Source organism: Artemia franciscana, chromosome 10, assembly GCF_032884065.1.
Source record: "Artemia franciscana chromosome 10, ASM3288406v1, whole genome shotgun sequence".
Lineage (NCBI taxonomy): Eukaryota > Metazoa > Arthropoda > Branchiopoda > Anostraca > Artemiidae > Artemia > Artemia franciscana.
Window position 1 is genome coordinate 45,388,784 of NC_088872.1, and position 24,470 is coordinate 45,413,253.

The following is a 24,470-nucleotide window of genomic DNA, read 5'->3' on the forward strand; positions in this document are numbered from 1 at the left end:
CTCTACCTTGAAGTACTCTAATCATAATTTTAGATAGTACGCATCAAAACTCAGGGGCTCTAATTCACAAAGATTTAAGAGGTGGGATACAAATATTTTCCACTTTTAAAACGTTAGTTTTCAAAATTTAGGGCAAGGAGGGTAATTTTGCTTTTTTCGTTTTTTTATTTCAAAAGAAATACAGAAAAAAGGTATATTTCAAAATATAGGCGCGGTAACGAGGTATAGGGGGCAATGCACCCTATGACACCCACCCCAAATCAGCGTCCATGATCCAAAGGAAGCCATATTCTTGAAGAGAGTTTCCTTGTTTAGATCCAGAAGAAAAGACTACTCACGAGAAAACCTTAACAACATATACTCCCTCAGGGAGTATAACAAATACACACGGATCACCCTTCAGTTTTTTGATAAAACGATACGTATATTTATACCTGTCTTTTGGTTTCTTCATCAAGCGATCGAAGCAACGAGTCGGCAAAACCCATAGATAGCAAAACATGGGTGATATTTTCTCTATTGGAAGGTCTAACAACACCAGAGCTGAGCCCATTCCTGTAAAAACAAAGAAAAACAAGATCTACTAACTAATTTGTAGTAAAAAAAATATAAGAAAGCAGAAAAGGTTAAGGGGGAAGGGGAAGAGAAGGAAATAGAAAGAAGAAAAGATTACACCAAAAGAATAAAAGACTAGTAAACGCCTAAGCCAACCTTGTCCAGCCATGTAACGTTGCAGCCTAGCCTTGTAAAAGCATTTCACCTTCACAATTTGTTTTGCCACCTCAGTAAGCTAAACTACTCTTCATAGATATCTGCTCTTCAGAGTCATTTCACTTAGTTTACAAAAGACGTCAAACCATTCTTAAGGGCTGGACAGACATAGCATTTTCAAAGATAATAACTGTTTAATTGATGAATCCGGGCTAATCCAACTTTCGACTTTACAGTTAATATCACCATAGAAAGCTTCATTTCAGGAAGTTATCTACATTTTAACTACTCTCAATACATTCTTTAATCTATTTTTTCTTTCTTTAAAAAGAACTATTTAAAAAAAAACAAGAAACAGAAACATTTAGAAAAATCGTGTTAATGCAAAAACACTACTGAAATACCATGGAAAATGAAAGCCTACCAGGAAAAGTTGGTTCAATTGAGTTAAAGCAAAAAGGAACAACTAAAACAGACATAGTAGAATTAAGGATAAAATCAAGAGAGAATAAGAGAACAATTTTTTTCTAGATAAACGTAGATTTTGAGCGTTTTATTACCAACTTACTTAACTTACTTCATTTTTGAAGTTTCACTAGGCAAAACTGTATAAACTTCATAATCGATCAGTAGAAATACTAGCTGCACGGGTAATAATATCATCTAATTTCAACTAACAAACATTATTGACGTAAAGTGTAAAGGAGGATGGACAAGGATATTTGTCAAGATGCAAGGGGGTGGGGTTCAATGCAAGGAAAGACATTTTTGAAAATATAGGGGGATGCAATTTCCCTGCACTTGTTTGACACCCTCCTCCCTCTTAGACTGGCATCCCTGAATCATTATTTCGTTTGACCGTTCGTCTTTTGAATTTTATAGCATTTTCTACAAAAACAATGAATTTTCCGCCAAAAATAACTTATTCGTACGCGTAAGCTCTTATTGATATCGAAAGAAAACACCGCTTCTTCCCAACCTTTTAAAAATGTCCCAGAAGAGGCTGCAGGCCATCTAGCAATCCAAATCCGAACATGACCTTCAGTTCGAGCGACAATATTCCAAAGCAAGAGTGTACGATTGCGCTAAAATTTCTGGGGGACGATTTTTTAGTTCCAAGTCTTACTACCTTTCTGTAGTCTTTGGATATCATCTTCCACGTGTTGAAAAAATATTAAGTCCCATTATTTATATACATAAATATAAGCCAAACTGCGACAGGTTAAGAAGTGTTTAAAAAATGGTTCCCCTCTGAAACCGTATTTGCAAGTAAGCACCTAAGGATCCCCTATGGTGGTTTAGTTTAGATAATAAAATTTATATAGTGGCCCTAGAAATTAATTTTTTTTTTTAACAGAGGAGTAAAAAGAAAGATACTTCACAAATGATAATAACATAATTAATAATAAGGAATTCTAATAGAATAAAATCCAATACCGGATAAAATAAACATAGGGGAAGCATAAAATAACTAATAAGATAAATTGGCTTTGGTTGGTAGGATGGCTGAATGAAGCCACACTTCAAATATGTTTTCTAATTTTTGAAAACAAGCGCCAAAGAAGAAAAATAGAAAGAAAGTTACACCCTTTTTTTAAAACACAACCAAAATGAAGAAAAAAGTTTTTAATTTTTTTTAAACAATAGAAAAACAACTCAGAACCCAAAATGACGGTCGTTCTTTCAACTGAGTCGGGTCTTTCACGCACCCTGAAGTCTTCACATATATTTCTCATCACAAACTTTTGCTCGAACCGTTATAAATATTCTTAGAAAGAAATTAAATATGCAAAAGAAAAATCCTGGCTTTTGAATCTGTTTCAAAACTGAAATAACAAAACTCACTTTTTGTTGATCAAAAGTTGAATGAGATCATCCGAAAGAAGACCAGTCTTTTTGCCTATCTCAGACATGAGCAGCTCTAAAGTATTACATTGCCATTTAGTGTCACACACTGTTATCAATTGAATAGCTTGATGCAACAAATGTTCGACGGCTTCAACCAGGTCATTTGATGTTGCTTGATATTCAGGCCCTTCACCTGAAATAATCGTGAGGTGTATCAATCTGAAGGGCGCTAACACGTTTAGTAAAGAGTATGTAGAGTAAAATGCGAAGGGTCTTATGAACTTCCTTATCAATGTCAAACAAACAATGTATGATTCACAAAATTATTTTGCTAATATACAAGGGTAATTTTCTGGTCTTAAAACAACCATTCGACGCAATGCAATATGTAGTGGAAACCCTCTTACCAAGCGAGTATTCATACAGACAGCTGGCTTCCGGGCCAACTGTCTTTAAGTAAGCCCGGTCCTACTTCACTCCTGTTGTCCGACAGGCGCCGGCTGACTGTATACAGTACTTTGCTCAGTACAACATATTTACTATGATTTCATATGTACTTACCAATTAGTAAGTAAATATTTATATTTATTTATTTGCTATTTGTTGTATTTACTAAAGTTAACAAAAATGAAGCTTCATTAATGGTAATCTTTTATAGCGTGTAACTTTTGAATGTAGCGTATAACAAGAAAGGGATTTCATCCAACTTTACTCTTTAGACATTTACTCACAGCGCAAGAAAACAATCAAACCCCGATTATCTTATTTAGAAAACTCCCGATTCAGAGCGGTAAAATAAAAAGTATATTTTCTTGTATTGTATTTACTGAGATTCTTAATGATTACACTATTAATTACTATTGTTTTCATATTATATTATAATCGACACAACATTCGCAAGGGATTCCGATTAATGGATAATTCTTCTGAGTTTGGTCTGTTTTGGTGGGCCTTTTTGGAAGAAAACCTCTTCCTAGCTAATTTATCAAGGAGGCACACTCGTGCCTCTATAAAGAGGCGACAAACGACAATGTTAAGCGATCTTCGGTTCCAGTGGTCGCAGACGGATGGGGAGGGATGCATTTCGTAGCCCGAGCTCCAACTAAGAAACCTGCAAAATTTCATCCCCCTCCAACTTTTTCTTCATGGGGAAAATCTGGCCGAAAGTTTCGACCTGTCAACCCAAGCCCCCCTTTAACGTTGTCCGATCGGGCTGAAATTCACAAGTTAAGGTCCCCTAGGGCCAAGGAGCTTATCCGCGAAATTTCAGCTTGATCCGATAACTCCTTCCCTGTTTTCCAGAAACCACGCATAGCCACTTAAAATTCATTTACTTTTTTTTCCTAGACGCCTACAGGTCACATCCGACATCGGATCTGGGTGTACGAAGACTCATTCGATGCGGAATTCTCCGAGTAAGTGCCCATGAAAGTTTCGTAGGAAAATCTTAACCCCCCGAAAGTTTCGACCCTCCAACCCCCCCCCCCCCCACCCCTTTTAACGTTGTCCGATCGGGCTGAAATTCACAAGTTAAGGTCCCCTACGGCCCAGGAGCTTATCCGCGAAATTTCAGCTCGATCCGATAACTCCTTCCCTGTTTTCCAGAAACCACCCATTAGCTATTTAATTAACGGATTTCTCTCCATAAGAGCCCATGTTAATTTGAAATTTTTAAAACCTATTGAGAAGTTATATTTACACACATGCAAGTTATTAGCTCAGTTGGTAGAGCGTGAGACTTTTAATCCTCGGGTCAAGGGTTCAAGTCCCTTACGGGCGGTTTTTTTTCACAACATCAAAAAAATTTTGATAACACCTGGACAGCTTATCATTTGAGAGATAACAGAATATTAGCTTCTTATGAGCAAAAGAAACATTTCGGTCATTCTATCTATTTTTTTTTCTATTTTATACAATGATTTAAAAGCGGGGGGGGGGGTTCCTCTCCTAATTCCTGTACGAGGAGTACAGGAATTATTAAATTACATCCACCATGGATTGTAGAAAAACGTACAGAATTAATATGAAAAAAAATTAAACCTGTACAAAAGAGTCTTTAAAAGCGGGGGGTTTGCCTCTCCTAATAGTCTTCTTATAGTCCTATAAAACGTACAGAAATAATATAAAAAAAACTTCGTTTTCTTAAAGAGTTAAAGAGGCTGCGTCCCAAAATCGAACCTTAAAACGTACAGGAATTAGAAGAGGCAGTTGGGGGGCTGCCGCCCCCCAAACCCCCAGCTTTTAAAGACTCTTTTGTACAGGTTTTTTTTGTGGGGGGACTTCATTGTTACTAATTACTAGTTTCGGCGCAATGGTTCTCCTGTCCTCTTGTGTTTAACATTTTTCGAAGTTATTCCATTATTCATTCATTTCAATTTTTTGTTAATTAAAAGAGGGCCTTTCCGAAGCCAAGAGCGGGGGGTTAGCAAAAAAACAAAAAACCTGTACAAAAGAGTCTTTAAAAGCTGGGGGTTTGGGGGGCGGCAGCCCAACTGCCTCTTAAAATTCCTGTACGTTTTAAGGTTCGATTTTGGGACGCAGCCTCTTTAACTCTTTAAGAAAACGAAGTTTTTTTTATATTATCTACTATGGATTGCCTCCTCGTAGTAGCATAATATTTCTAGGCATGAATATATGATGATTCAGAGGTAACAGGGTGGATACTGTGTGTGTAGAATTTCGACTCTTGTTGATAGAAGAGCATCGTCCTTAGCTGAAAACCCTGGTGTGACCGAGATTGGCCCAGGATTGACCAAATACTCCATTTAACTGGAGGTCCCAGGGACTTCTTCCAGTCTGGTTCTAAGCCGGCTTAAGCACTACGGTGTGTGGACTTGAGAAGATGTGTTAGTCCTTTTCCTGCACTGGTATCTGGAACCATTGCTTTTCCTCAGGCCAAACAATTTCAATGATTTAAGGAATATTAGAACTGGAAATTGGAATGTTACGACATTAAAAAATAACTGTCGTATCAATATCTTGACAGACGAATTTAAAAAATTCGAATAGGATTTATAAGGAGTTTCAGAAACTCATATCCCAGGACTGGGAAGCATGAAATTAGGTGATATAGAATATATTTACTCAGGCAGGATGAATGGGGTACAAAGACAGGGAGTACGGCTCATGATGAAAAAGGAAGCTGCTAAGTCATGTTTAGACTGGGAACGTATCAATAATAGAATACAATCGCTAATAGAATACAATCAATTATAACATCGGTTATAGTAGTATACGCCCCTGTAGAACCGACTGACGGAGATACTGGCAACTCAGATGAATTTTACTTAGAGTTACAGGAGCAAATAGACAAGATCCCCGGTGGAAATGTGGTGTTTTTATTACGAGATTTTAACGCCCAGGTCGATAGAGATAGGGACAGACGGTATCCCAGCCTATGTAAATTTGGAGTAGGAAAGCAAAACAGTAATGGCTACAGACTGCTGCAATTTTGTAGGTGTAACAATATAGTTGTAACCAATACAAAATTCAGCCATAAAACGGCCCATAAGTCAACCTGGTTTTCACGATTTTAGTAGACACCAGGATGAGGATTTGAGAGAAACTTTCCAGGAACAGTTGAATACTAAACTGGAGAAGATGGATGGAATAATTTTAGGAAAACAATTTGTAAAGTTGCTGATGGTGTCTTAGGGAAGAGAATTAGGAATGCAGCTAGGAATATTAGTGAACAGGCTTTATGTTTAATAGAGAGAAAAGGGGATTTGTACAAGAACTATCTGAGTGACAGAAGAATGTAAAGAAAGTGGAGAAGCGTTAGAATATGAACTAAGGTGTTAAGTGGAGGCTATGGATAAAATTACCGAGGATTTAGAAGATGCAGCTAGACGGCATAATAGTAAAATATTGTACTGGCATGTTAACAAATTGAGAAAGAGTAGCCAATCCCGATCTGTCCCAGTTAAAACTAGGAACAGAGCCACAGTTAGTGATGAGGAAAGGGTTAAAGAAAGAGGAGCAAAATATTTTGAAAATGTGCTAACCCAAGATAGAGTTGCAGAAAATGATATAGAGGAAAATGAAAAAGGTTTGTGATACCTTGGATGTGAAGGAAGATTTGTTTTGGGAGGAAGAATTAGCGACAATTCGAAACGGATCAAAAAATAACAAGACCCCAGGTGCTGATACTATGGTAAATGAGTTTCTTATATATGGTGGCTCTTAGGTTAGAAATAAGTTACTGAAGATTATGCATATGATTTTTGAAAAAGGGAAAGAACCTAGCGATTTTAGGAAAACCCTAATTAAACCACTGTCTAACATAGCTGATAAGACTGAGTGTGGTAAATATCGAGGCATTAGTCTGGTCTCTGTAGGTAGCATACTTCTTAAACTGAGAGATGTTGTAGACAAACTGATAAGAGAAGAACAGTGCAGTTTTGGAAAGGGTAGAGGATACGTCGACCAAATTTTCAATAATTGAGAAGCGTCTGGATTATCAAACACATATGGTCCTGACTTTTATAGATTATGAGCAAGCGTTCGATTCTGTTGGTAGAAGAGCTTTAGCAAACGTTATATCCTTGTAAAGTATACCAGATAAATACATTAAAGTGACTAGTGCTATGCACAAGAATAAAACTGCTGCGGTTAAGGAAAGAAATGAGGTTAGCAGCTGGTTTTGTATTAAACCAGAAGTTAAGCAGGGTTATGTTCTATACCCCTTTATGTGGATCACTTTGATGGACTTTGTTTTAGGAGCACAGGAAAGGCAATGGGAGAGAAGGGAATCAAATAGGGCGTAAAAACTTTCCTGGACTTGGATTATGCTGATGATTTAAGCATTCTAGATGAAAGTGTGAACAAAATGAATGGACTCTTAGAGGCTCAGCGAGAGGCTTAGCGAGTTCAGGGTGCTAGAATAGGTATAAAAATTAATGTTAAGAAGAATAAGTCGGGAAGGCTCAGAATAAGTGAAGATGAAAGGGTTACGTTGGGTAACAAAAAGATAGATCAGGTGGACGGCTCCACTTACTTTGGTAGCATCAAACAGTTCGTGGTAACGAACTGTAGAAAGAAGCGACCCGGCTCAATAGTAACCGAAACTTTAAAAAACGGAGTATTTATAACAAAAGTTACATAAAAAAAATTGCATTTTAATGCTGACTTTAAATATATAAGTTTCATTAAGTTTAGACTTACCCATCAAAAATTACGAGCCTGAGAAAATTTGCCTTATTTTAGAAAATAGAGGGAAACACCATTTAAAAGTCACAGAAGCTTGACAAAAATCACACCATCAGATTCAGTGTATCAGAGAACCATACAGGAGAAGTTTCAAGCTCCTATCTACAAAAATGTGGAATTTTGCATTTTTTTTTTTGCCGCAAGACAGATCACGGATGCGTGTTTATCTGTTTGTTTTTGTGTTTTGTTTTTTTCCCAGAGGTGATCATATCGACCCATTGGTCCTAGAATGTCGTATGAGGGCTCATTTTAACGGAAATTAGAAGCTCTAGTGCCCTTTTTACGTGACCAAAAAAATTGGAGGGTCCCTAGGCCCCCTCCCACGCTCATTTTTTCCCAAAGTCACCAGGTCAATATCCTGAGATAGCCGTTTTATTCAGCATAGTCCAAAAACCTAATAACTATGTCTTTGGGGACGAGTTACTCCCCCACAGTCTCCGTGGGAGAGGCTGCAAGTTACAAACTTTGACCAGTGTTTACATATAGCAGTGGTTATTGGGAAGTGTAAAGACGCTATCAGGGGGATTTTTTTGGTTGGGGGGTATGCAAGGGGAATTTTCCACGGAGGAATTGGTCACGGGGGAAGAAAATTTGCATGAAGTGGGCGCAAGATTTTTCAGCATTTTTAAAGAACAATGAAAAAATAAATATGAATTTTTTTTTCAACTGTAAGTAAGGAGCAGCATTAAAACTAAAAACGAACAGAAATTGTTACGTCTATGAGGGATTTACCTCCTCCTAATACCTCGCTCTTTACGTTAAAGCAATTTTATTAATTTCAACTATTTATTTTACGGTCTTTGTGATTCAGGGGTCATTCTTAAAAAACTGGGACAAAATCTAAGTTTAGTGTAAAGAGCGAGGTATTAACGAGGGGGTGAATCCCCTCATATACGTAATAAAAACATACGAATATTGAAGTTTGTTACATAACTTAATTCGTAAGTTACGTATATTTTCACTAATAAAAACGTTTGTAAAACATTCAAAGTTCTAGTTGCCTTTCCAAATAACAAAAAAATTGGATGGTAACTAAGCCTACTCCCCCGCTCCTTTTTTCTCAAAATCGCCCTATCAAAATTGTGAGAAAGCCATTTAGCCATAAAAATAAATTAATATACAAATTTCGTTTTGATTATTCTTGTGCGGAGAGCCAAAATCAAAACATGCATTAATTCAAAAACATTCAGAAATTAAATAAAAAAAAAAAACAAATTTTAAACTGAAAGTAAGGAGCGATATTAAAACTTAAACGAACAGAAATTACTCAGTATAAGAAAGGAGCTGCTCCCTTCCCAACGCCCCGCTCTTTAAGCTAAAGTTTTTTACTGTTTCAAAAAGTAGAGTTGAGAGAAAGAGTCAAATTTTAGCGTAAAGAGCGGGGCGTTGAGGAGGGAACAGCCCCTTTCATATACGGAGTGATTTCTGTTTGTTTCAAGTTTTAATATCGCTCCTTACTTTCAGTTAAAAAAACTTGTTTTTTTATTTAATTATTAGTAAAGACGGTGGGAGCAGTGAAAATGTTAAAAGTAATATAGTCAAGGCTCAGGGTGTTTTTTCACAGTTGAAAAAAGTTAGGAAGAATAAGAAGATAATTCTGCAAACTAAGATTAGAATATTGGAAGCTAAAGTGATACCATTGTCAAATATGGTTTTGAATTGACATTTATTGACAAAACAAAAAACAATAAATACAGTCATTTCCGCACTGCCAACATGCCATAGGCTATAAACAACCAATACAGGGATTTGAGAAATCAATCATTTGATAAAATATATCAAAAAAAAAAAATTGGTTAAAATATCACAGAACAAAAATATCATTTTTCTAATACGATTCAGCAGAAAAAACTAAACAAACAAAAAACAAACAAAAACTAAACAACGAAAAATGTAAGCATTTTTCATCTTTTCTCAATAAGATATTTTAAAATAGTTTTTTCAGAACGATATTAGTAAAATAAATTCTTCTATATATTTGTGCAATACAAGAGTATTCCACAAATAAAAGAAAATAAATCACTTCAAAGATTGAATTCTAAATGGCATATACCTTATTCACAAAACATTAAACAGAAAAACTAAACAAAAACTTTTATCTATTCAATAAGATATTTTTAGATATTTTTTTCGGAATGAACTTAGCGAAATTGTCCCCTTTACATAGTTGGGCAGTATCTTCCACAACTCTACACCAACATGTCGTAATGGCAGTGTACCTGTATGGCTGGGGCGCATTTCTGATACGAGTGAATTGTTTTCAAATGAGGTTGTTGGGTATGAATGATATTCTGAAGCCGTTTGAAACATATTAAGTTGTCTTAGTCCAAGTAGTGCTAAAGAATTAATACACGAGTAAACCAAACTTGCAACTTGGCGCATAGATATTTTTAGAAACATTCAGAACTTTTGCCAGGGGGAATGAATCACTTGTTGAGTATTTATATGAAAATAGAGTTTTTACTGCCCGATTTTGTATTACTTGGATTTTACGTTCATTACACTTAAGCGAATTAGACCAAAGAACGCATCCATACTCTAAACATGAGGAAACGAGAGTAAAATATAGTTTTAAGTGCTTCATTTGGAATAAAGGGCTTTGAGGGATAAGGTATTTAGAATACCCAAACCTCGGGAAATTTTTAATGGAAAGTACCCTCACATGATCTTACCATGTAATCATTACATCCATAATCACTCCCAGATAATTGAAACTTTACTTTTTTAATCACTACATTTCCAAATGAAAGTATCTTATTGTTTCAAAATGTTGTATATTTGAAAATATCATATATTTTGTTTTCGAAATATTTAATGATAGATGATAACTAGACAATCTTCTAAATTGTTCTCCATAATAGTGAACAAACCATCTACCGTACATGACTTAAACAACATTACTGTCTTATCAGCATATGTTATTAGTATGCAATTAGTTATAAATCCTTTCTATACGAAATATATATAAAGAAAAGTAGCGGCCCTAGAATCAAATCTTAGGGAACCCCGCATTCTATTTTTCTTTTTAATCATGTTGATGATCTGACAACCACAGTCTGTATTCTATCTTCCAAAAACGATTTTATCCATTTTACAATTCAAACCAGAAAATGCATTTTATTCGTTTCAATTATCAATGCCGACGTCATTGATCCGAAATCCAAAAATTCCTTAATCTTTATAATAGAATGATATACATCATGTTTAGTGGAATGACCTTTACGAAGACCATATTGGATAGACGGTAAAATTCGATTTTAATTTATAAATTTTATCATCTTTCATGCATTTACTTTTTTAAATAGTTTAGAGGATACTGGAAAAATTGAAATTGGTAGGTAGTTATTAATTTGGGATTTATATTCATTCTTATGTATAGCTATTATCTGACTTTTTTCAGTTGTTTGAGAACAACTTCTTTTCTAAATGAAATGTTATAACAGAAAAAAACATGACAAATAATGGGGAAAATTGATTTTAATTTTTATTTTGGTATTCTATCAACATGTTGTAAGCCTCTATTTTTTTCAAGCCAACGTAGACTCCTGGTGAGTCTCCCGTAGATCCCTTGGGGTTCACTTTTAATCTTTTGGGACTCGCAGGTTTTGTCAAACGCCTCAACAAAAAAAAAAAAAAAAATACTATTTTAGTTTGATCTATGACAAAGGCGACGCTAGTAAATAATCTTCACACAATTCCAGACCCGTGGCAGCTGATATCGAACTCGGGCCCGTAATCAAACAGTTCGTGGTACCGAACTATAAATAAGGAGCGATCCGGCTCAATAGTAACCGAATAGTAGTAGTAACCCTGTATTTTTTGCCAGAAGAAAGATCACGGATGCATATTTATTTGCCGTTGTTTTTTTTTTCTTCCCAGGGTTGATCGTATTGACCCAGTGGTCCTAGAATATGGTGAGAAGGCTCTTTTAAACGGATACTAAAAGTTCTAGTGCCCTTTTTAAGTGACTGAAATTTTGGGATAGCCATTTTGTTCAGCATAGTCGAAAAAATCTAATAACTATGTCTTTAATTTTACTTAATTCCCCACAGTCCCCTGGGGAAGGGCTGTAAGTTGTGAACTTTGCCCACTGTTTACATATAGTATTGGTTATTGGGAAGTATAAAGACATTTTCAGGGTGGATTTTTCAGGTGGTGGTGGTGGGAGGGTTCGGGTGGAGAAGGTTACGTGAGAGGATCTTTACATTGAGTAAATTTTCATGGGGGAAGGGAAAATTCTATGAAGGGGGCACCAGATTTCCCAGCATTATTTGAAAAAACTATTAGAAATTAAATAAAAAAAATGTTTAACTGAAAGTAAGGAACAACATTAGAACTTTAAATAGAGAGAAAGGGGCTATCTCCTCTTCAACGCCTCGCTCTTTACGCTAAAGTTTGACTCTTCCTGAAAACTCAACTTTTTAAAACAATACAAAACTTTCACTCCTTACTTTCAATATCAAGCAGAGCTCAATCCCACTGCGCTACCACAGAGTTAATACATATTTAATTAGAGTAAAATCACAAACCTACCGGTAAACAATTGCATAAGGACTGACTTTTACCAAAGCTAGGCGTAATTTAAAAAACAGCTTACTTGACCTAATTTGATGGAGTATTCCTATTAACATTGGAAGCCGAACGAAAAAGAAAGCATCCCATTTTGTGTTTTCTTTTGAAGAACTTTCTAATCCCAAATAAGATCCACGAAGAATTTCACAGTAGAGTTCACTCATTGTGAGTCCCTAAAAATAAAATTTTAAAATTATAAACACACAACCAAGCTTGACAAGGCAAAAATATTTATAAAAAATGCAAGCTACGCTGGACAAATAATAACAATTTTCCAATTGAAAAGAAACATTTTTATAATCAGTTTGAATCTAGGATTTAGTACGAAAACATTAACTTTAACGTTGGAATTTTCCAAAATAATTTCAAGAGTCATAATTACGGTCCAAAAATAAACCGATTATTTAATGGTTCTAGTAAGTAGAGGTTAGATTGCACTAGAGAGCACTGACAAATTCCCAATGTGTCTCCATATGTAGAAAAGAAGTACTGATAATATATTGTAGTACGATATTTGCATTATGATATGCAATACGATATTTTTTTCAGCAATTTTGAAATATAAAATAGCTAAAACAAAAAAACCGCAAAATCAACAATATTTTATCAAACCTTAAATGTGCTACTACAAACCAAGTTGAAAAATTATCAGTAACAATACAAGAGTCAGCACAATATGTCTTTGTTTGGAACGAGATAGGAGTGTGTTCTCACATGTAAATGAAAATTGGCTATCAAAATTTAGTATAAGAACCTCGGAACCATTATGTGTTAAACACTAGTCAGATTATATCATTTTCTACAAATCCCTCTATAATTTCAATGTAATATTCAATTGATGCTAACCTTACATCCCAGCTATTGCATTAAACCTAAAAGTATCAAGGACACTAAAACTGAAGTCTGATTCTTTAAATTGGTGAAGAGAAAATAAAAAAAAAACTACACACTTCTTTAAATAAGGAAGCCTGGAATTGAATTTTTAAGGAAAAAGACCATCATAGTTAGGTTGTTTTACACTTATCGTGCGACAAGTTTGAAAATAAACAACGTACGTGAAAAATCAGCAGAAAATGAGCGAAAAAAATGTATCATCATATAGGTCTAGAAATATAACTTTCTTGATTGCTTTAGAAAAAGAAAAACACTGCCAAAACAATCTAAGGTATGCAATAATTTGAATATTACTAAGATTATTCAGGATTCAAAACTTCACGTTATTTGTTAATTGACTTTCCAACGAAGCATCTTTTCAAAAAGACCCTTTAAGCTATTCTATTCTGTTATATTTGTCCCTTAGTTGACTAATAAATAGAATCCTTATTTTTATCTGTTTTAAAAATCTCACTTTTATGATTTAATTTTTACATATTCTCACTAGCCTATATTTATTCAATAGACCAACTAAACATAATGGTTATATCCATTTTTTTGATGAGAAGTGTCCATTTTTTTTTGGAGAAGTATAAATTGGGAGTTTAAGGACCCACGAAGAACTCTAAAGTTAAAAGAAATTTCTTTAGCAAGATTAAAATCGTCTTTGCAACAGCTTTAGGCAGATTCTGATAAAGTCTTTAAACGAGACAAATAAAAATCTGTTACATTTTTTTTTTTCGTTATTCTATACACACTTTTTGTGGAGTGAATAGTTTTGCCAAACACTCCTTTTCACATTGGTAGCATTGACAGAATACTATTTAAAAACGTATTAAAAAGAGCTAGAAGTTTCAGCTTACAATTGATTAAGCACCATCCAAAGTTAATATGACCTCCCCTTCCACAAAAAACACCTTATATGCTAACAATGGGCAACTTGCATAAGTTACAGCCCTTGCTCCGGGGACTGTGGGGGATTCGTCAACCCCTATTACTCGACAATCAGCTTCAGATTAATTGGGTGTTACAAATGTTGGTCGGACCTGTTTGTAAGCAAGAAAAGATTCCACTTGCAACTTTCAAAATTCAATTGTGGCAACAACAGAAAATATTTAAACAACAAAATCAATTTAAAAGGTATATAAACCCAAAGGGAAACAGTAGAAAATCCTGTTTTCAGGTCTGGTTAGATCGGAGAGGGGGCCAGGGGTAGAAAGTGTCTTCATTTGGATGTCCATTGTCCATTCCAATTTTCGTCTGGTTTCTTACACATCCCCCAGAGGCATCTGATCATCCCATCCATGGATTTAATTTTTTTTTGTTTTCATTCGAACTTTTCAAAATTTCATTTGATCTTAAGATTTGGTGATACTAATCTTTACTTATCTAACATTCAGCATTAGGTAGTAAAAATAAAACAAAAATTATTTACTTTGAGTCTTTTTAGAAAAACAAGCTGCTTTATTAATTTTTTCCCATCAGATTCAGGTCGCAATAAAGCTTCTACAGCAATCGCTCCATATATTGAACCATACGTCTGGAATTTCATGGGCGATGAATCAGCCGTTTCTAACTTTGGAAGCTCAAGTCTTGCAACGGCATTGGACAGCTCACTAAAAGAAATACCTTGTTATGCTGCTAATTAAACTCGAAACTGTTTGCTAGCAGTATTAATGGTACAACTTACATCTTTCCTATAATTCTATTCCTGGAACCTGATATTAAGAGCCCTCTACTGAAGGATCAAATACTGAACACTAAAAAAAAATACCTTGTTATGCTGCTAATTGAACTTGAAGCTGAAAGAACAAATTCATAATGATTTTTAAAGCAGAGTAAAATTTGTATTTATCTACCTATTTCATTTGTATTTATGATTTCTATTAACTTTTATTTGTATTCTCTGCCTTATTTCATTTGTATTTATCTGTCTTATTTCAAGCCGAGTAAAATTTGTATATTGGGTTTGCTAGCAGTATTAATGGTAAAACTTGCATCTTTCCTATAATTCTCTACTGAAGGATCAAATACTAGACTCAGATAAATCCAAAAGGACCGTCCACAATTAAAGACTTACCCAGTTTTTAGTACCGTGAAATATCGCAGATAATGTTCCCTTTATTTTACTCTTCATCTAAATGACGAGGCTTTAGGATGTATTTGATGTTTGATGAAGTTTATAATCTATGTTATGTTCGCCCGTGAATATTACAGTTTTGATGTGATCGCATACAAGACGTACTTGTGGTAGCCTTTGTCATTTTTGTTAACAAACCATCTTTTATCTGGACATTTCTCAAACTTTTTTCGTCAGAAAAAACGTCTGATATATAAACAACCGGGGAGAGATCTCTACACAAAAATATGGTTCGATAAAATTATCTGATAAGCAACTTTCTGGAACTGGATCTACCACTGGCTTAGAGTGATGCTATAAAAAGAGTAAATATATATATACTAGATCCATCCTACATCACACAGATACTATAAGATGTATTTATGAATTAAAACTTACAGAGAATTAAGAGAAAATTATTTGCCTAAAACATATAATGCCATGAAACTGACGGTTCTTTGAAAACCAAGTTCCTTAAGCTAAATTTTTGAGTAGGTAAAATCAAGATTCTAATTTCGGAGACCATATTTACAAGATTCATCTTACATCACTGAGCCATCTACATTTTAACTGACTAATAACATTATAATATAAAATTTAAAACTAAAGTCAGCATCCAAAGTTAACGCTGAAGTCAGAATTAGCACTTAGAGTAGGTCGCCTACGCATCTTTTTTGGAGAGTTTCCACTACTGTTGACAAATGAAAAACGTGGTCGGCTAAATAAAAATACAATAAGTTGCTCCTTTATCCACCTCCATGGACAAGCAATAAGTATTGTAAAACATCAGTTATTAACCTGGAAGAAGCAACCCTTAGTCGAATTCCCGGTATTGTAAGGACCCAACCCTGGGCTAGTGTCTAAAAGAACGAGGCACTTTGTTTTGAGTTAGGTTTCTTAGTTGTTTGAGTTAATTTGTTTTGTCCTTAGCGTTATTTACATATTAGAATTGGGTTAGCTGCTTTTTTCGTTTGCTTGTACAAATATTAAGGATTCCTCGTGTTATTTGACTCCGTGGACAAGCAGTAAGCACGTGACGTGTATTTTATTAACCTGGAAGAAGTGAAACTTATTAACTTGCTCGGTATTGTAAGGACATATGTACGGTATTCACAGGTATCCTAAAAAAGCGATACAATTTGTTTTGAGTTAAGTTTCGTATTTGTTTCAAACAATTGCTTTGCCTCTATAATTATTTGAATATTAGAAATGCGTTGGATTCTTTTTATATATCTTGTTCATTTTGTTTGTTTTTACATTTATTAAAAGTTCCTACTTAATCCGACTTCGTGGACAACCAGCAGACGCTTAGTAAACTTACCCGGTATGGTAAGAACCCAACCCTGGACTGGGTGTCCTGAAAAAGCAATGCGATTTTTTGTAGCCAGGCTTAATAGTTGTTTGAAGTAATTTGTTTTCTCACTATAAATATTTAAATATTAGAAATCTATTGAGTTCTTCTTTTTTTCTTCTTCGTTTTTTTGTGCTCTGTGTTGTTGATTTGAAGGGTATAAAATAAGTCATTCATTCACAATCAAAACTCTATAAGTCCAATGAGATTAATAGTCAGTATTGTAAGACCGACACAAAATGCGTCTTAAAAAAGGTTCTACATCCCCATGAAATTTCTGAAGCTGGTCTTGAAATTATTTGAGCTATACAAGAAATGTATCTTTCTATTAAATCCTAGTAACGTCTGACATTAATATCAAAAGTTTCTACGTTTCCTTACTTAGAACAGCACGCTTTTTTTCACAGCACCATCAACATTTATTGACTAGCTGTTCAATGAATTAAAAGAAAAAAAAAACTAATACCAATGTACTAAATTTTGGCTAGCTCACTGTTAAGAGGGTTTATTTTCAGTTGAATGTCAGCTTCTTTGACGGCATAAGTTCTTATTTCAAACTCCCTAATATAGTTATTTCACAGTCTCTTTTACGCGTTCCAAAATCACTTCTCAAAAACTTTATGCCTCTAGCTTGATAGCTTTGCGGCAAATCACTGGATAGAGATATAAATCAATAAATAAATGGGCTATTGATTTTGATTGTTTTTTTGCCCTGGTATTTTAAATCTATTCAGAATGACGGACATACAGTTTCAGAAGAAAATGTCAAGACTATGATTTGGAAATGATCGTTAAGCATCTGGGAATTGGCTTAAAATATTATTTAACACCCCTAAGCAAAGAGGAGATAGTGAAAGAGAAGCGACAGGAGATTCGTATATGTTTGGTTCTCGTTACTTTGGAAATTCATTACTTTGAAAATATCTAGAAAAAGAAGCAGCGCCCACAATTATTTTTCTTGTTCGTTCTTTTCTTTTTTACCAGGTTATGCAAGGTACTCCTAAGTCTACAGGAAAATTATTCGTGACACTTCAAGACATCATCATTACTTATTCTGGTAGCTCTGATAGCCTAGGCTAAAAAGTGGCTGAAGAAATTTTCCTGAGGAATGGTAAAGATTTACGAAAGGGTATTCATTATCCTACTACACTTCTGTGGGCAACCTTGACTAGATCTCAAGGTTTAGCCAAGAATAAAACAAAACATTAAATTGTAGAGCGAGAAGATGAAAGACAGTAAAAAAAATGACTAATAACTTTGAAGAATTTTAAAATTTGTTTGTAACAAAGGAGGGTTATAGCAACCCCCCACCCTTCCCCTTTTTTAATGTCCTTTTAATTCTTTTTCTGACTTGTATTTGATTAAGTTTAGTTTGACCAGTTTTTGTCTTTTTAACTTTTTAATTGACTTTTTACAGTTTAATTATTGACGAATTAACGATATTTCGCTGTTGTTTTTTTTGTATTTTTGCCAGTTTTATTGCAACCATACGACTTGTTGACTCCGAAGTTGAATCCATATCTTGTAATAGTGATTTTTTTAAAAATAAATATCTTATATTATACTATACATAGATGCCGGAACATCCAAAATTTAACTTAAATATTTGCCAAATTTGCAGTCATTTTTTTTTACTTCTAAGCTATACTTTATCAATACAATGCTTTCAAAATTACCTTAAAAGGAACTAAGAGTTTCCTTAATTTCGGAAGTAACAGATAGCACCCCAAACTTTACAAAATGTCTGAAAAGGGTGTCAAGCTCGAGCAATTTTAGAGTCAGCTCCGAGTAAAAATTACCTTAAAAAGGAACTAAGAGCTTCCTCAATCTCGGGAGTAACGGATGGCACCTCAGACTTTACAAAATGTCTGGAAAGGGTGTTAAGCTCGCGCAATCTTAAAGTCAGCTCCGAGTAAAAACCGAGTAAAAATTACCTTAAAAAGGAACAAAGAACTTCCTCAATTTCGGGAGTAACGGATGGCACCAATTAAAAATTACCTTAAAAAGGAACTAAGAGATTCCTTAATTTCGGGAGTAACGGATAGCATCCCAGAATTTACAAAATGTCTGAAAAGGGTGTCAAGATCGCGCAATCTTAACGTCAGTCCGAAGTAAAAACCGAGTAAAAATTACCTTAAAAAGGAACTAAGAGCTTCCTTAATTTCGGGAGTAATGGATGGCACCCCAGACTTTACAAAATGTCTGAAAAGGGTGTCAAGCTCTCGCAATCTTAGAGACAGCTCCGAGTAAAAACCTATAAAGAAAGTACGATACTGTTTAACACATTCTCATTTCACATTATCTCTCAATAATAAAAGAGGACAAAGAAAATTGAAAGAAAAGACAATATTTAACATGATCTTGTGGTTTCCCTATATTCAGGTAGCATATTTTACAAGATATCTCAAAGTAAACCAGATTTAGAGTAGGTACTGACGAAAGGGCGTAGCCCTCTTCCACCAAATCAATTCCTGAGCAAAGATTCTGTGTTAATATTCCTTTCAGTTAAGGAATACCAAAATTCCTGAAGCATCATTATTTAACATTTATTTACAACATTTAGACAGAAAAGGGTCTACGCCTAGACTAAGGACCTAGTCAACCATATGGGACACAAACAAGAAAGGAATAGCCTTAAGTTAGCTCTTAATTTCTCGTTTTCCACATTATTATACTGAGTTAGCTTTTTGCGTTTCAGAGTTCCAGCCTTTGACATTCAAAGATAAAAGATGAGCCAGTCATACTACCATGCGTCTATGATTAAAAGCCGCACCCCCCCCCCACAATTAAAATTAAGATCGTTATGAAAAGCAACGAAAAATTCTTTTGCGGGCTTCAGAAGAATTTTTGTTTGAAAGTTTAGATGTGAAATCGTACCCAAGTATCTACCTGGATTAACAAAAATCGTCTCAGCCAGAGTTAAGTTTGACATTCAACTATGCCGATTGTACTTTAGACAATTTTTCCTCTTTCCGTGGGATTCTTCAAGCATTTCCAACAATCTGGATGGTGGTGGAAAACAACTCAGGCTTATTATATAGAATAATCGAAGACAATTTCATTGGCCAAATAGAGCAGGGAATAATCGTAAAAAAAAAACAGAGAAAACAGAGAAATCATTATTTTCTTTGCAAGTCTTGATACAGAAGTTTAGTCGCAACCCTGGTTTCAAATCCAAACATCTTTAACTCAGGTCTGTTTTGCTTATTACTTATATATACAATTTGTCCGCCTCTTACTATTCAATTGATACTAATAACTCAAGCAGCATAGAGCACCACGAACCATAGGGTAAATGTAATTTATTTGAATCGAGATAAACTGGTTTGATAACCTAGATAAAAGGAAAAACAAACGTTTTAAAGATTACGAAAAACTCTTATAATTTCGAACTTACGAAACATAATTTCACAAAGACTATAATAAAGTGTTTCTGTACAGTCGGGCACCAATACAGGAGGAAAGTGTTTTAGGCCTACCCGCCACCATCCCCTTACCTCAGTATGTCAAGGAACTGGCAAATATTCAAACATTTTCCTTTAATTAATTTAGCACTACTTTTCTATTCATCTCTCCTGAATAATACACTATAAAAAATAAAAAATAAATAAAAAAAACAGATGGGTACATTAGATGGGTGTTTCTTTGCTAATAACGGGGTTAAACTAAGCCACTGATTCTTACTTACTTGCTTACATATCAACTTGTTAGATTGTTTTACTTTATCAGACATTTTCTTTTTCTCGTATGATTTTTGGACAGTTTGTACAAATTTACACATTAGCTAGTAAATTTTTAGTACTATATTTATAAAAAAAAATATAGGACGTGTTACTTACTCATAGTATGAACGAGGGACAAAATGAGAAGTGAACGCTCAAACGGACTGTATATGATCTTCTTTGCTCTTGCCAGAGTTTCTTCAAGAATAGATGCATGAACTTGACTGCTCTTTAAGTCAGCCAACTTGGCACAGCAATCGCTAAGAACACCGCTATACCAATATAATAGTCTAAAATGACAGCTGGCAATTCTTATTGGATTATCAATAGTGAGGTCAATTCGACTTGAACAGAGCTAAAAAAAAAGAGGTTAAATTTAGCCAGTATTCGTATCCCTATTCGTTTATTTAAACAGCTACAGTGTACTGCTGAAAAATGGACACAAATTATTCTACTTTTATAATCACAGATATACCACAAAACAAAAGGTTGCTTATTGCTTCATTAACTAAACAGGGCATGAAGGAACTTACGAATCGCTTCGTACGGCACTTAACGGCTTGTAGATTGTTCAGATGTTTAGTAAGTCTGCTGATCGGTGCGGAAGGTGGGATAATGTAACGATGCTTCTCGTTTGCAAAAATTAAGACTAAAACCTGTACCCGAGCTTATCATATATCAGGCAGTCATAGGAGTTTTAACGCTCTTGCATACAAATCACGTGTCTTGCGTCAGTTCTAGCCTAGGCAGAATATATAGGGGATTTCCAAAACTTAAAGGCTTAGTCACAGAGGCTGAAAATTGCAAGCCGACAAAAATGTGTTCATAGGCGAAACTCTTTTAAATGATGTTTTTTTTAGTTTTATTACAAAAGTTTTATGTCTTTTCTAAATATCAAAAATCAGCCATGAAGGTGTTTAAAGTCCGTATATCTACCCTTCTCCTAAATCTAAGCCTTGATAAACACCCTTAAAATGTGCTATAATTTAGATTTTTTTTCAATTTTACACATTGTTAGTTTTCAGCACGAACGTGTTACTGGGGACTTTTGAAAGGAATATTTTTATTGTATCGTTAATAGTGAGGTCAACAAGAGGAGAACAGGCCTAAAAATAATAACATATCAATAAGTATACTAAATAAACAAAACTAACGAATACAAATACCTAATTTCCTTGAACATTGGCAAATAACTGATCAAACACAACGACGGCATACATGGCATTTTTCATGAGACCGACCCAATGTGAGCGCAAATCTTTGTATTTCGTCATTTCTTCAATCTAAAAACCTTCTTCGTCTAGCTCCAGGACTCCTCTTTATATCATACTAGCTGTTGGGGTGGCGCTTCGCGCCACCCCAACACCTAGTTGGTGGGGGCGCTTCGCGCCCCCCCCAAGCCCCCCCGCGCGCGTAAGTCGTTACGCGCCATAATAGTTACGCGCCATTGTAGTTGTGTCCCTATGTCCCACCTGTGAATATAGATAGATATATATATATATGTTTTTAACTACGTAAAACTTCCGAATATACAACATTCTTTGCTGTCCCATTGTCTGTGCATATAAATAGATTGTCAGGTTTACCGACTCTTGAACATGCAACATATAATGGTCCATGGGAAAACAATCTGTATTCAGATCTATACCTCATGATTCTAATGATTGCCCTTGAGCTTTGTTGATGGTGATTGCTAATCGACCATTCCCTGTCCCGGTGTCCCGGTCGTCATTTACATCCCCCTGTTTCCTCCGGTGTCCCCGTTGTAGTTGTGTCCCTGTGTCCCGGTCGTCATTTGTATCCCGGTGTCCCGGTCTGTATATACATTCGTTTTTTAGTTTTGTTTTTCTCCTTTATTTTTTTCCTTTTTTTTTCTTTTTTAGCTTATTTAGATTTTTAGATTTTTTTATTAGTTTTTAGTTTTTTTTTCTTTTTAGTTTTTTTGTCCCGGTCGTCATTTATATCCCCCTGTTTCCCCCGGTGTCCCCGTTGTAGTTGTGTCCCTGTGTCCCGGTCGTCATTTATATTCCCTGTGTCCCGGTCGTCATTTGTATCCCGGTGTACCGGTCTGTATATACATTCGTTTTTTAGTTTTGTTTTTCTCCTTTATTTTTTTCCTTTTTTTTTCTTTTTTAGTTTATTTAGATTTTTAGATTTTTTAGTTTTTTTATTAGTTTTTAGTTTTTTTTTTCTTTTTAGTTTTTTTGTAGTTTTTACCTTCTTTTTAGTTTTGTTAATTTTTTTTTTACTTATGTCCTGGTCGTCATTTATACTCCCTATGTCCCGGTGCTTTGTTGATTGCTAATCGAACATTCCTTTTGTCCTGGTCGCTTTCTCTTTGAGTGTCGTCATTTATTTTTTTCTTTTTTAGTTCTTTTAGTTTTTACCTTTTTTAGTTTTTTTTAGTTTTTTAGATGAAAATTTTTTTTAGTTTTTTCCTTTTTTTCTTTTTAGTTTTTATTGGTTTTTACCTTTATGTTAGCTTATTTTTCAGTTTTTTCCTTTTTTTTAGTTTTTTTTTATTTTTTATTTTTTTTAGTTTTCTACCTTTTTTTAGTTTTTTTAGTTTTTTTAGTTTTTTTAGTTTTTTAGCTTTTTTACTTTTTTTATTAGTTTTTAGTTTTTTTGTAGTTTTTGCCTTTTTTTAGTTTTTTCAGTTTTTTTTTAGTTTTTTATTGGTTTTTACCTTTATTTTAGCTTATTTTTCAGTTTTTTCCTTTTTTTTAGTTTTTTTTAGTTTTTAGTTTTTTTAGTTTTTTACCTTTTTTTAGTTTTTTTAGTTTTTTTAGTTTTTTAGCTTTTTTATTTTTTTATTAGTTTTTAGTTTTTTTTGTAGTTTTTGCTTTTTTTTAGTTTTTTTAGTTTTTTAGCTTTTTTATTAGTTTTTAGTTTTTTTTGTAGTTTTTGCCTTTTTTTAGTTTGACAACTTATTTTTATATATATATATAGATAGTTTTTTTTTTTTTACTTATGTCCTGGTCGTCATTTATACTCCCTGTGTCCCGGTGCTTTGTTGATTGCTAATCGAACATTCCTTTTGTCCTGGTCGCTTTCTCTTTGAGTGTCGTCATTTATTAGTTTTTTCCTTTTTTTCTTTTTAGTTTTTTATTGGTTTTTACCTTTATTTTAGCTTATTTTTCAGTTTTTTCCTTTTTTTTAGTTTTTTTTTATTTTTTATTTTTTTTAGTTTTTTACCTTTTTTTAGTTTTTTTAGTTTTTTTTAGTTTTTTAGCTTTTTTACTTTTTTTATTAGTTTTTAGTTTTTTTTTTGTAGTTTTTGCCTTTTTTTAGTTTTTTCAGTTTTTTTTTTAGTTTTTTATTGGTTTTTACCTTTATAGTTTTTTTAGTTTTTTAGCTTTTTTATTTTTTTTATTAGTTTTTAGTTTTTTTGGTAGTTTTTGCCTTTTTTTAGTTTTTTCAGTTTTGACGTCACCTGATCCAGTTTTTTCAGGTGACGTCACCTGACCCATCCACAGATCCACAGACAGACAACTTATTTTTATATATATAGATTAAATAAAAAAAAAACTAGTTTTTTTAACTGAAAGTAAGGAGCGACATTAAAACTTAAAACGAACAGAAATTACTCCGTATATGAAATGGGTTGTCCCCTCCGCAATCCCTCGCTCTTTGCGCTAAAGTTTTTAATTGTTTTAAAAAGTAGAATTGTGGCAAGGAGTCAAACTTTAGCGTAAAGAGCGAGGGATTGCGGAGGGGACAACCCATTTCATATACGGAGTAATTTCTGTTCGTTTTAAGTTTTAATGTCGCTCCTTACTTTCAGTTAAAAAAAACTAGTTTTTTTGTATTTAATTTCTGAACGTTTTTGAATTAATGCATGTTTGATTTTGGCTCTCCGCACAAAAATTATTGAAATGAAATTAGTATAGTAATTTTTTTTTTGGCTAAATGGCTTTCTCTTAGTTTTGATCAGGCGATTTTGAGAAATAAGGGGTGGGGAAGGAGGCCTAGCTGCCCTCCAATTTTTCGGTTACTTAAAAAGTTTACTAGAACTTTTAATTTTTAACGAACGTTTTTATTAGTAAAAAATATACGTAACTTAAGA

The 24,470-nt window shown here is 34.1% G+C and overlaps 1 protein-coding gene across 1 annotated transcript in view; it reads right to left on the reverse strand.

Annotated features, from left to right (window-relative positions):
• Positions 1 to 24,470, reverse strand: part of LOC136032247 (mediator of RNA polymerase II transcription subunit 24-like) — a gene marked incomplete in the record, with an annotated part of 80,037 nt that overhangs the window by 30,232 nt on the left and 25,335 nt on the right. Inside the window, 6 exon segments of the mRNA XM_065712478.1 lie at positions 435 to 555; positions 2,557 to 2,752; positions 12,365 to 12,512; positions 14,648 to 14,828; positions 18,816 to 18,936; positions 20,522 to 20,759. Coding sequence (XP_065568550.1) covers positions 435 to 555; positions 2,557 to 2,752; positions 12,365 to 12,512; positions 14,648 to 14,828; positions 18,816 to 18,936; positions 20,522 to 20,759 — 1,005 coding nt within the window.